This window comes from Patiria miniata, unplaced genomic scaffold (genome assembly GCF_015706575.1).
Source record: "Patiria miniata isolate m_02_andy unplaced genomic scaffold, ASM1570657v1 HiC_scaffold_19, whole genome shotgun sequence".
NCBI lineage: Eukaryota > Metazoa > Echinodermata > Asteroidea > Valvatida > Asterinidae > Patiria > Patiria miniata.
This window is the reverse complement of record NW_024037057.1, coordinates 14313683-14327427: the sequence shown is the minus strand read 5'-3', so window position 1 is coordinate 14327427 and position 13745 is coordinate 14313683. Positions and strand designations below refer to the sequence as shown.

Below are 13745 nucleotides of genomic sequence, written 5' to 3'. Positions count from 1 at the left end.
CGCAAGTTCAAACCCACATTGTGGTTTATTTGAATATGTTATTAAACATTCATCTTGCACTGAAAAATTGCCTGGGTTAATTTTACCAAAGAAAGGGTGAAAACTGAAACTACCCAAACTTGGGTTGTTCTATAACCAATTGTTTATGTTAGAATTTTTGCTAACTTCAACCAAAACTTGTCGTCATTCAAGACAAAATTTAATTTGTATGACTACAACTTTTGGCTAACATAAATTATAACCCAAACAATTGGTTACAGAGAACAACCCAAGTTTGGGTAGTTCCAGTTTTCACCCTTTCTTTGGTAAAATTAACCCAAGCAATTTTTCAGTGTGGTTAACAACAATCCAAAAAGTACTGAATGATCAGCTTACATTAAAATAGCATAAACCAATTTATTAACTAAAAACGAGATCATTGTTATCATAACAATTCCACCATACATGTTTTTGGTATAATTGTAATGGTCATCGTCATCGTCGTCATCTTTAAAATCGTTAGGGTCATCTCCTAGTGTCAGCACTTTCACCATCGTAAGCCGTCATTGGAATCAAGGGCGGATCCGGGGGGCAAAGGGGGCCATTCCCCCCCCCCCCCGCCCCCCAAAAAAGACAAAAAAACAATTTGTTTTTTTTTTTGTTAAATGACTTCGCAATAAAGGCAGGCAATGAGTACAACACCATCTTTTCCTCATTGGCTTAAGTGGTCAGAAATTGCCTCAGATCGCACCACAGAGCATCTAGAACCAAAAAAAATATATATATTTCAAGGCCCCAAACCCCACGCTGTAATTTTCTGGGACACACTTTTTGGGAACAAAGTTTTTTTGGGCCCCCAAAAAATGGTGTTGTGGACCAGCCCTTGATTGTGATCACGGTCTTCCTCATTTTTTTCATTGTTGTCATCACTGTCATCATCGTTATAAATGTAATTGTCATCATCATCGTCTTCGTTGTCGTCGTCGTTTTCGTTGTCAGCAATCTTCAATCGTCATCAGCATTATCAGCACATGTATACAATCTCGACATGTCTGTAGACTATAAATAAGGAGGTCATTGACAGGAAACAGATGTTGTATACATAGTCTGTGGTCAAGTCGTGCTCTTGGCTACCCGCAAGTGACTTTGTTTTGTGCACGTGTATATGGGCAGCCCAGGTTGTCAGGCTCAGATATGCCTCACCCGGGGTCACACACTAGGTGACTGCATATATCCGTAGTGGGTGCCTCTGGCTAGGATTAGATGGAAGATCACCAGAATTGGTTTGAAATTGTTTTTTTTTTATTAAGGTAATTAACCAAATTGGGTCCCCAAAAGGGCTAGTTTCTGCGTCGGAGGGTTAAAAGAAACATTTGGTAGGCGGTCTCTATTTCTACACATCTCGCCATTGTCTGCCACCGGACAACTGAAGCATCAATCTTTTCAAACAGATGGACCTGTGCCAGTCTAGTCTCAGGCTTCAAATTGAAATCACTTGGCTTCACTCTCAGGTGCAAAATGTTGAAGAAAATCTCCTTTAAAATCTTATTTGAGACTTCAATCTTGGTTGGTGAAATCTGACTGATTTTGCAGAATGTTGTCTGCTAAGTAGTGAATAAAGTTGGAGTGAATTTCGTTTGCATGTTTTTTCTGCACTCAAGATTCCAATCTACATCAAATCCTATTCACACACATAACTGTCAGTACGTAATAGCACATTATGATAATTTGCAAAATCGATTCCAGCTTCTACGAGTTGGAGTGTTGGTATATTACTTTTGGGTCAAGTCTCACTCTACACTCTACAGGGTGAGTAAAAAAACCGAAACCCAAATGTCGGGACTATTGTTTTATAGAAGTTCTGAACGTAGCACTTTCAAAATCTAGAACATGAAAGCCCAATTCTAACGCTTTCTTTTAGTACAAAAATCATTGCAATCACTTATGTACTTTTCAAGTTACGGAATTTTAAACACAACTACCGTTTTAAAGTTTCTTCCACGGATCACAAAAAAGTGAGCGTTCTTTCAGCAAAATTAAAACAATTCACACACACTCATATGTGATTTGTGTTTGTTTTGCTGAAAGAACACTGATTTTTTTTTGTGATCCATGGACAGAACCTTAAAACGGTGGTTGTGTTTAAAATTCCGTAATTTAAAAGGTACATGAGTGATTTAAATGATTCTTGTACTAAAAGAAAGCTTATGAATGGGGCTTTCGATCCTAGATTTTGAAAGTGCTACGTGCAGAACCTCACTCAAACAATGGTCCCAACATTTGGGCTTCGTTTTGTTTTTTTCTAACTTACCCTGCATAGACGAGTACGTGTACAGTGGAAACGATAAAAAGACCGGTGGTTTCTTGTGACATCATCATTTTAGATCATTGCATTTTGTAACTAAAAACTGATACTCTGCACACCCACCATTACTAAGGGAATAAATGTGTGCTCCGGAGGTTTTTATCACTCGTTTAATACCGCTTAGAGTCTGGGTGCTGATAATTACCCGAGCCGGAGGTAATTATCAGCACCCAGACTCTAAGCGGTATTAAACGAGTGATAAATACCGACCGAGCACATATTTATTCCCATTCATAAATACCTTATCCGTAAAAAAAATTCAAATAATTCGTTCAAAAAATCCCGATTTTGTTCAACAAGTTCACTTCATGCTTTTTGAAACATCCCTCTAGCAAAATAATGGAGTGTTCAGCTGGCGAGTAAGATGTAAACAACCCTTTTATGGAGATTGACGCGCGCGTAACATGTTCTGCGCGATGTTACGCAGAACGCACCTGGGCGTTGCGTTTTGAATTTAGAACTATAAAATTCTGACTCGCTTGTAGTGTTGCGCATGCCTACGTGAGGATTGTGAACGTTCAACCAATGAAACGGTAAGAGGCACTGGATTTTTAGGAGTCCACATTTTATTGTGACACTGGAAAAGTGTTTAAGACCAGCTATCCATGTCTTTATCATCCGTTTAATACCGGCCACGTGACGGGCTCTCGACCAATAGGAATAGCTAAACTGTCTGAGGTATTTATGAATACATTTTCAACAGATATCACTCACTTCATCCACTTTAACAACATTGGTCTTACCTCAATTTCCATCCGAAATGCGTCATTTGCTGTGCCGTCGGTAGCCTGAAACAATTAAATTTAAAAAAAATTACTTAGCACGCAGTCCTGCATCCAGCTTAGGTATTATCTTGTTTTAAACGTCAAGTGTTAGGCAAAGTGAGAGGAAGAAAAAGAAGAAAGAGAAGAAGAAGGTACACATGTTTCTAACCCCGCCCCTTTCGTTTTTCCCGGCTGCTCCTCCTCCCACCGCCCTCCCCCTTTTACATTTGCTATGCGTTTTGTCTTGTATGTACGTCCAGCAAAACAGTAGCTTCATGGCATGTACGCACATTTAAAATCTGGTCGAAAAGGTGACGGCTAATTTTGACACAAAGGTGCAGAGGCGGATCTAGCTTACGGGGGAGGGGATTATATGGATGAGGGTTGAGTTTAAGGGGTCGGGGGAATTTGGCCCCTGCAAATTTTGAAATCTGCGATGCTTTCTCATGAACTCTATGGCAACTCAAGAATAAATGTAAGAGCGTCTTTAGCATTCCATTTATTACTTTGGCCCCATTCTACTAGCTTCTTAACATTGGTAAGCGGCTTGGGGGGGGGGGGGGGCTGCAACCCCCAAACCTCCCCTCTAGATCCGCTGCTGCAAGTATCAGCAAAAGAGTCGAGAAAAAAGAAGAAGCGATCTTGGAAAATCCGCCATCCTCAACAAAAAACGCCGCTTCCTCAATTCTGTTAAAAACCCGGACGAGAATCCCCCCCCCCCGCCTTTTTTTTTTTTTTTTTTTTACTTGGCCTCAATGATTTGCGTAAAGTCGAAAGTTGGCCCCTGTATTTTTAGGGAAAAAAATACAATATCGAACTTGGTTTGCATTCGGGAACTTATTCACATGTTAGTAATACTATTCATGTTTTTAATGGAGCGAAACATGCAGTCCATTCTATCTCGACATTTGCAACGAACCTTTCACATACAAAGATCGGGTGAAATGTTTAGAAATAAGAATATAATCAACATTGTACTAGTCTTGTAGTCGAGAATAAGGATACAATTGTCTCAGGGTGAGTATTTTCTCTAATATGCTTATGAAAGAAGAGTGGACCTTTTTTCATTGATGCATTTTCTTTTTGCAACAAAAGTGATGACGATCCAAAGACGGGTGCTTAACAACTAACCAGATGAAACGTTAGCTTTGTGAAAGCTGTGTATTACTCAAGAAAACACAATCTCCTGGATCTGGGTTTCATTTCATAAGTTGCTGAGTCACGACACAACCTCGAAATCAGCATTCGGGACGTGAGTCTCATCATTCAGCCGATTGTTGCCACGTGACGTATCACACCCAACCGCGCGCAAACAAGTGTGTATTTGCCTGCAATCGGGGACCCACTATTATCCCTCTGTTGTTTGTATTTTAACTTTTTAGGAAGACCTCCCATGTGTTTTTTTACACGATCGCCACAAATCGGGGACCTTCGGGAATTGGGGACCCCATTGTCCTCTACTGTTTAACGTCCCTTGTTGAATGCAGAAACAAACTCCCTTGCACCCATTCACGGATTCGCCGAATTACAACCCAACTGTCAACAAAAGCACCCCCCCCCCTAAAAACAACAACAACAACAACAACAACAACAACAAAAAACAAACAAAACAAACCAAACCAAATGTGTCACTTGACACATCTTTGGGAATGACCGTTGATTGTTTTCTTTAAATTGACAGCATGCCTCAAGGAATAATATTATACAGGGTTATAAAAAGAACGAAACCCATATGTCGGGACCATTGTTTTAGTGAAATTCTGCATGTAGCACTTTCAACATCTAGGATGTAAAAGCCCAATACAGAAGCTTTCTTTTAGTATAAGAATCATTCAAATAACTTATGTTCTTTTGAAGTTATGGAATTTTAAACACGACCACCGTTTTATAGTTCTGTCCACGGATCAACAGAAGGTAAGTGTTTTTTCAGCTAAACGAAAACAAATCACATAGGGATGTGTGTGAATTGTTTCGTTTTGCTGATAGAACGCACACGTTTTTGTGATCCGTGGACAGAACTTTTTAAAACGGTGTTTGTGTTTAAAATTCCGTAACTTCAAAAGAACGTAAGTGATTTGATTGATTCTTGTACTAAACAGAAAGCTTATGAATTTGGCTTTTATATCCTAGATTTTGGAAGATTTTGCTACATGCAGCACTTCACTAAAACAGAAGTCCCGACATTAAGGTTTCGCTTTTTTGACTGACCCTGTAGAGAGTTTAGTGCCATTACTATCTTTAAACCAAGTAAGCTTTTGAACAATATTTTGGTCGGTTACTTTTTGGATTCTATTCTACCTGTAAAGAATCTCAAGGCCTGAGTTCCTCTCTTTTAACTCAAAGACTTAACCTGCAATTGAGCGTTCAACGAGGCTAATTCGTGTTCTTTTTGAAGGTAAGAAGTATACTGTAACTTACTGAAACAGTGGTTTGGTAGTTATTCTCTGCGTCATGGGTGTGTCCTGGTCTCCTGAATGGCATGTGCACGTTTGCAACCTGATTGGGAAAAACATACATAGTAATCCATGTGGAAAAATAAACAGTAATCCACATCTGCACTAGAAAGCAGGAGGTCGCGGGTTTGAGTCCCACCCGGGTGATTGTTTTCCACTTGGGAAAGAATCAGTCGGGAGGTAACACTTTCACTCGGGAGGTAACACACTGAGTATATAGTGTTTATACGTCGGTGAAGGGCAAAACCTAATTTGAAGCAGTTCGTGTTCTTATGCATCCATTTATTATAAAATCCTCCATGCAAAGAGTAATCAAACGAAGCGGCAATTAGACACAAAAGCAACATTCTGTGCCACAGGATTTCTTATCACTTGGGTTTATAGGCAAGCATTGAGACCCGATTTGTAAATTTAATGTGAGGGTTGCCACGTACAAATAAATATTAAAAAAAAACACAGATTTGACACCCTTTAAATGGATTCTCCACTATTGCAAACCATTCATAAGATGGAACCGATCTGTTAGCTCGGTGGTCGAGTGGTAAGACATCTGCACCAGAAAGCAGGAGGTCGTGGGTTCGAGTCCCACACGAGTATTTTTTTCCAACTTTCACTCGGGAGGGAACACGGTGAGTATACGGTGTTTAATGTTTATGCGTCGGTGAAGTGCAACATCTAATTTGATTTACAAAAACAATTTTAAAACCCAATGGTAAAGTTTCTTGACGACTCCTCGTGCGGCTACAAGATGTGAGAAATGCCAGTTCACTATTGGTCAACAGAGGGTACTGGCGGCTCAAAATCGCTATACCGAACGATCGTTATTACGAACACTTTCTGTGGATTACAAATCACGTTGAGTACACCAACAAATCAAGGGGAAGTTGAGCAGTCGATTTGTTAAGACACTGCTCTCTCTCTCGAAAAAGGTCGCGGGTTCGAGTCCTGCCCCCCTCCCCCAAAATAAGCCTGTGACAAGGCAATAAATACAGACCGCATTCTAGAACAAAGCGTGTTGAGAGGCAGACTCCTTGTGCTAGAATTAAAGACCACTATGTTCATCAGGAGATCAGTTAAGATATTTGGAACAAGATGGCTCACCCGTCGGGAAATGTCTTCATAGATGTGAGCAAGACTCTTCCGCGATCGAGCCAAATAATCAGATGGCTGTTTGTCGCCATCTGACAAGTCATTGTTACGACGACGCTAGAAAGAAAAGGAATACACCACAGAATTAATTAATGTTCTTATATAAGTAACCGAACTTAAGCAGCAAAGTGACCCAACGGCTAAGGTGCAGCTATACATGAAGTCACTAAAGTATATAGCCCGAGCCCAATTAAAAATAAACCCAACCATCACAATTGAATAATACATCGCAGCTGCATGAAATCCGTCAACGATAGCCCAACGACAGCCCAACCGAATACAACCCAACTGAATGCAAACCGACTTGACCCGACCTAACTCAACCATTCCAATCCAATCCAACCCAACCCAACCCAACACAACCCAACACAACCCACACAATCCAACATAACCCAACACAACACAACCCGATCCATACAATCCAACACAGCCCAGCCCAACCCAACCCAACTCAATTAACCCACACAAGTGTATATTTGCCTGCTTTGAAAAAAAACGGGCTAACAATGAAGCCCAACTTAACATTTGAAAGGGCATGTCATTTGATTGTTACGTTATGTAATGTTATGCAACAATGAACTTAAGCCGACAGCTCATTGAGTAGATGATCTTAGTACTGGCATGTTTAATTGACAGCTTCAATAAAAGTTACCAGGGCAAAATATATTTTGGTGTGAAGGTTTTTTTAATTTGTATGAACTACGTCCAATTTACATAGAGTAACCCGTGAACAAGACTGATTTTGGTGACTTGTATTCAAATTAGCATAATATCACTACTTTTGCGACTTTTACTAACTTTTTTTTACCATGCATGGTTTAAGGCCTATACTTTACTACTATGTAAAAACAAATAATTCAAATATGTTCATTAAGTAGGTGAAAATTGCTGTCAAAAGTGGGTGTCCTTTTTTTTTTTAACCACCCTGTATTTTGTTAAAATACCCGTACCTTCATACATTTCCAGCATAAAAACACGATGAGGATCGCGAGGAGCAGAAACATCACAATAGGCAGTGCGATGATGTAAGGTTCGACGCCCACAACACCTGTGTGAACAATATTAAATATGCAAAGAATTTGTAACCAGTATGAAACACCAGTTTGTGGTCAGCGACTAAATCTTAATTATGTCATATTTGCACAAAATCTGACCTTCTGACCAACATAATTTTATAGTCTTAGGTCCCGAATTACTAGTGTGTCGCCCGCGGGCGGTGTATATCTCCACTATATTGTGTTTGTTTCTACAACAATCTTAACTGCGCATTATTGGTGAAAACAAAAATTGCGCAAAAAAGGTTTTCCGTTTGCACAAGCTCTCGGCAGATTGTTTTTATCACTTGCTATTGATATTTGGATATATGGAAAAAAAGAAGTTATTGAAGAGGTTGTGGAATGCTCGAAGACATTCCCGTCATTTTTTTTAGGTATATGTAGCCTATGGTGTGATGAAATACAAACGACTGTCAGTTGTGTTTGTCATGAAATTAGTACAAAAGGTATTTTTGAGAGCTGTTTTTCATGTCCTGTTTCGACCCGAACGTGCAGTTTGTGTAAAGGTCGTCGTTGGGGGCAGCAAACAAAACATAGTAAATCGTGACGTAATAAACAGGAATCCCGATGTAGCGGAGTATAAACGAGTCCTGTTTATTTTGTTATTTGTTATTTGTTATTTGTTATTTTTTTTTTTTGGGGGGGGGGGGGATATAAACAGATCCATTTTGCGAGCAGTCTGGATCCCGGTCCGTGCATCTTCATTGTTGGGCGGGAATTAGCCAACCCCGCGAGAACGGAATTTGAAATCGTAAAGCAATAATTCAATAACTAAACATGGGCCGATTTTGGGGGCGATGTCTCATTCAAAGCAGGATATTTCTTTTGCTAGAAAATCAGGAATTTCGAAATGGAACATATTTTTCGGGAGGGGGAACTTTAACATAGCACAAATCATCTAGTTTAATGTTCTTCAGAAATGGGGAAAAATGACACCAAACTTGTTGTTATTTGTGTACATACAGTTGATTTGTCCAGCTCCTCCGTCCGCGATGTCCTTGCCCAGCTGCAAGCAATCCATGTCCTCCTGGCGCAAGTTGACTGACTGAACGCCGGCACACAGCTTCGGCTCCGACGATGCATTGCAGGCGGACCAGCCGACGCGGACCCGTGCGGTGCCCTTGATGTTTTCGCTCCTGCCCGCCTGCAGACGGTCCCACGCGAGGTCGACGGACGTGTTGCCGAGGGTCTGTCCGCCATTCAGGCTCAGCACGACAAACAGGATGTTAATGTTGTCTGTCGTGTCGTCCATCGGGGTTGCGTCAACAGTGGTCAAATTTGCGCTGAAGGTAACGTCGGTGTCTTCGCCTATCTGGTATTCCGCGGGGTCGATTCGGTGTACCGTAAAATTGGACAACTTGATAACTGGAAGTAACCAAAGAAAAACGAAAAAAGAGGTGAGATTATTCACTCTCTAAAGGAGAAAATCCGAAAGCAGACTAGTCAGAGTCAAGTTGATTTTAGTCTGAAATGAGTAGCGTATCGAGGATTGTGGGGTCATTTTCGTACTGATGATTTTTCTAATTTTCCCAGAGCTGTTGGGGGTGGGGGGGGGGGGGTGGGGGGGGGGTGGAGTGGAAAGGGCAGGGCAAGCCCGGATTACCCAATAGGCATAGTAGGCACTGTAGACCTACGAAAAATGTGGGGGCTCACGAACACTTGGGGGAAGGCCTCCGAAAATACTGCAGTGTGCCATACAACACATAGGCCTACCCACACACACCCACACGCCCAGAGAAAAGTAAAAAAAGAAAAGAAAAAAAAAGAGTTTTAGGGTCTCTCTCAGAATTTTCGTTTTCACCAACTGACGCTGTACAGCATGTATTATACATAAGCCCTACGTATAAAATGTACGTGTAAAGTCTGTCGTTCTGAAGCACGGTGCCAACCATGGTCGTCAATCGGTGGGAACGGGGGGACTGATGGCCTTACCCAACGATTTTCGTCCCTGAATAAAAACATGTAGCCTACATTTGATTCTATAGCTCAGAACAGCTGATTTAATTACTCCAAACTCGGAAAAGATGTTTAAATGATGATCTTGTGCTAAAACTTTGGCAGTCGATAGAGTCCATTTTTTACAGGGGCATTTAAGCGGGCCTCGAACCCCGCACCGTTTAGGCTTCGCACTCGCACAATTAGTATTGATCAAGATACATGTACACATGTATGTACCACCCCCACTTTGAGAAACAAATGACGCCCTCGAGAATTGGTGCCATCAGGCTGTTAGAGCTAGGACCTATACCAGTTTGGCTTGGCTTGGTTTGTACAGCCCCCCCCCCCCCCCCCCAACAAAAGTGTGTTCTGGATCCGTCCTTGTACCCCCACTCCCAATAGGCCTAATCTATATCCAAAGAACTTTATTGTGTTTTTTAGACAGGGACATTTTCCGGTTCTTATTACATGATTTTCCTAGTGTATCAAACTTCTGGCTAGATTACTCATAACATGGTTTTGGGGGACATTCCTCATTTTGCCACATTAGGTCACAAAATGTGCTCCCTCGAGATAAAAAAAAAACTGCCCGGTCAGTACGTAGTTTCGTAAGAATATGATTCGAGTATAAATTTGCCTTTTTCTTTTCTTTGTATCAATATGGTGTTTTTAGTAAGGCGGCAGAACGTAAACCCAAATGTAAAGCCAATTAGCTAAAGTTGTTTAATGACACTTATTCAAATGGGCCTTGTTTTGTCGACCGTAATTTGAAAAACTGACTCTCCATGGCAAACTGCATTGAGAATCGCCCGAATTTTATGATTTTGGTCATCCCCCATCCCACCCGCCATTCGCCGGCATAGATTTACGCCACTGGCCGTCATTGCATTCGCGTGGTCACGATTCTAATCATGCCACCGGCTGACGTTAATGTGACATTGTATTATAATGGCATCATTCCCTAGACTAAGCGTAAGTACAAGGAAGGATGAATTTTCTCAAGGATGAATTTTAGCTAATGGATCTGAATTAGAATCAGACAAACAAAATTCCCTCGTAAATATTTGTAAACGGGTCAGTAGTTTGACTTAAATATAATGAGGTAGGGGAAACTTGCTAGAATTTCTCTCAATCAGCGCGACATGTCAGTGCCGGCCGAAAGACGCTCGACGCGAAACAATAATTGATGGGACAGAATAAGGAGGAGCTTGGTAAGGTTAATTGCTCGTAGTGACTCTGAATAGTCAACTGCTCGGTACATAAGAATGATTGAAGAAAAGAGTTACGTAACAGCATTCGTGTGTACTGCGCGTTGCTGATGCATCTTTCATGCAGCTGTTAAACACAAAGTAACTCTCCAACGGCGGAAATAAAGATTATGTTTTAAACGCAAAGAGAAAAGCACTTACTGAAACAGCCTACTTGTTAAGCTGTCTGACAGCGGATCCAGGGTTAGGGGTTCGAACCCGCTTGGTGTCATGTTTTGGTTTTCGAGGCCCGCGGTTCTGTCATTTAAGAGTTTTCATTTCCCGTCGTCATTTACCAACAGCAGTTAGCTCGGTCGGTCGGTAAGCTGACTCACAAGTTGGGACTGTCTGCGAAATCCAGGTTGGCATCTGCGTATAGGTACGGGGTTCTTTTGCTGACTCGGCAGCAAGGCTTAGGGTGCCACCTCGTTTCCTCCCTTTATGGTGCCTGACTTTCGAGTTACATGGATGGACAGGGAAGGAGGTGTGGTGGGCCGGGTACCGAGTCCCGGAAGAGTTCTATATGGAAGTCGGTAAGGGGCTCATTGAGTTAGGGTCATAAGTCCGACTCCTGAAGACTTGGCCATCGCCACATAACTTTTTGTTTTGTTTTCTTTCTTTTCTATCGGAGGACAATTGCAAGAATGATTAATTTGTTATATTGAGAGTTTGTACTGTAATCGTTCGAAATTAATTTTTAAATTGCTCGAAAATACAAAATTCAAAATTCAATCCAGCTATATTTTTTTTTATTTCATTGTTGCAAAACTGCATGTACATGCTCAGTACCTTTGCGCATTACTTGTTCAGGCCCGTTCCCTGATCCCAGACAGCGGGGGGGGGGGGGGGGGGGGGGGGGGGGGGGGGGGGGGGGGGGGGGGGGGGTCTTTAAATCCTATAGTGGATTTTTTGTTTATATGCGAGCGCGAAGCCCTGAAGGCGACATTTTTTGATTGCAGATGCTCTTTGGCGCAAATATCAAAATTGTAGCTTGACTCTCTATCAAAATATCCCCTCGTTATTTTAGGTCGTCACTAATAAGAATTCGTAACTGTGCGAGCGAGCACGTGCTTGTGTTTTGCACAGCTGTAGCTGTCAACCCCCGTATATGAAGCGACTTCGCGCGGCACCTTGTGCCGACATGACAAAATGTACAATCTTTTGCAATGGGTTTCAGAACCTGATTTTAGCTTCGCGGAGTTTTAAGCAGCGGTGTTTATTATTTACATTATCTACTTTGTTCTTATTCCCTCTTCCTTTCCCCTTCCTTCTCCGTTCTTCGGAACACTGGTGCCTAGGGCCTACGAAACACTTAATCGGGGCCTTGGGCGGGCCATGTTTCAGCCATGCCCCGCCCCCTCGCCTCCGAATTCTCTGCATTCGCCACATGGAAAAACGAATCACGCCGGTGAAAATCCGCAACGGAACTTTTTCAATTCGGTCGGATGTACGTCATTTTTTTCATTTCAAATCGTCTTGGATTTTCAATCAAAATCGGATGGACCTCCAATGGAAGACATTTGAGACGTTGGTGGCAGCAAACACACTGTCCCTTTCCATTGTTTACGTAATGTTTAAGCTAAAGTGCGCATGCTAATGTGACCAAACAATGGAAAAAGGACCGGTGTTGTTTGCTGCCACCAACGTCTCAAAAGTCTCCCATTTGCTCGTATCCAATAACTTCATTTTCATCTGCGCACTTACCGGCCATATTTGAAAGCGAGATATACTCTTCATTTTTGGAACTTGCGAGAAGAACAAGAAGCAATGAAATAAAATTTCATGAAAAATACTGCCAATCTGCTATGATGAATAATTTAACATCTAGGATTAAACAAATCATATTTTAGCCACATTTTTAAAAGAAAAAAAAACGAAAGTGAGGCTTGGAACGCGCTTGAATCATACAATAGTCTGGCACCATCCAATTCAACGGTTAACCACTCATAAACCAGGCTCTGGGAACACGATCGAAATGGCTTCCCCTTAAATAAGGTATAATGTTCCCGGAGTCGGCAGCAAAAAAACCCACCACATTTTGTTTGCCATCAATTGTATGAGTTCGGTGAGGTCATATCCGGGGCATTACCAAGGTTCCCAAATGATTCTATACATCCAATGACGGCTCAAAGAAACTTGACGTCAGCAGTTCCCCCTGAATAGAGCAATGGTACGAGCGACAAGCTCACTGGTCCAAAAGCGACACAAACATGTCGTATCAATGGTACGATCACGAGTGTGCGCCCAGGGGCGGCGGAACGCTATTCAAACGGGAAGGGGCACAAAAAAGGGACACTTGCTCAGAAAAAGGGCACCTTTCGCATGTGTATAGTGGAGGAAAAGAAATGATCTCGTTATTTTCGCTATAAACCTGACGAGGATCAAATTAGGAATGCGTGTCCATCTTGCTCTCTGTGTTACTTTTACCCAGCTACAGAGAGACAATTTTGTTTTCGCGAGAGGGACACTGTTGCTTTTGATGGCCAGTTCAGTGACCTTATTATTTCGTGAAGAGCACTATTTTTTTAAGGGGGCAGATTTGCATTCGGAGAGGAGGCACAATGTTAATGTTGCAAACGGGGCACTAACTGTGCTTTCGATGGTCAGTTATCTCTTAAGTTTTCGCAAGAGGAGCACTATTGTTTTAAGTGGCCATTTGTTTCCATCGTGAAAGGGGAACAGTTTTAATATATAATTACGAGAGGGGTATTTGTGCTTTCGAGGGGTAAATTTCCATCTCGAGAAGGTGTACAATCTTGTTTATGCGAGAGGGGTACTTTTGAGAGAGAGTTTAG

At 41.8% G+C, this 13745-nt stretch overlaps 1 protein-coding gene across 1 annotated transcript in view; it reads right to left on the bottom strand.

Moving 5' to 3' along the window:
• The window catches only part of LOC119725462, a 57241-nt gene that overhangs the window by 27840 nt on the left and 15656 nt on the right, over positions 1 to 13745 (bottom strand). The window contains exons 2-6 of the mRNA XM_038196870.1: positions 8729 to 9130; positions 7661 to 7758; positions 6663 to 6767; positions 5527 to 5604; positions 3088 to 3132 (exon numbers count right to left, since the gene is read on the bottom strand). Of these exons, the coding sequence (XP_038052798.1) occupies positions 3088 to 3132; positions 5527 to 5604; positions 6663 to 6767; positions 7661 to 7758; positions 8729 to 9130 (728 nt within the window). The remainder of the gene's footprint in view (positions 1 to 3087; positions 3133 to 5526; positions 5605 to 6662; positions 6768 to 7660; positions 7759 to 8728; positions 9131 to 13745) is intronic.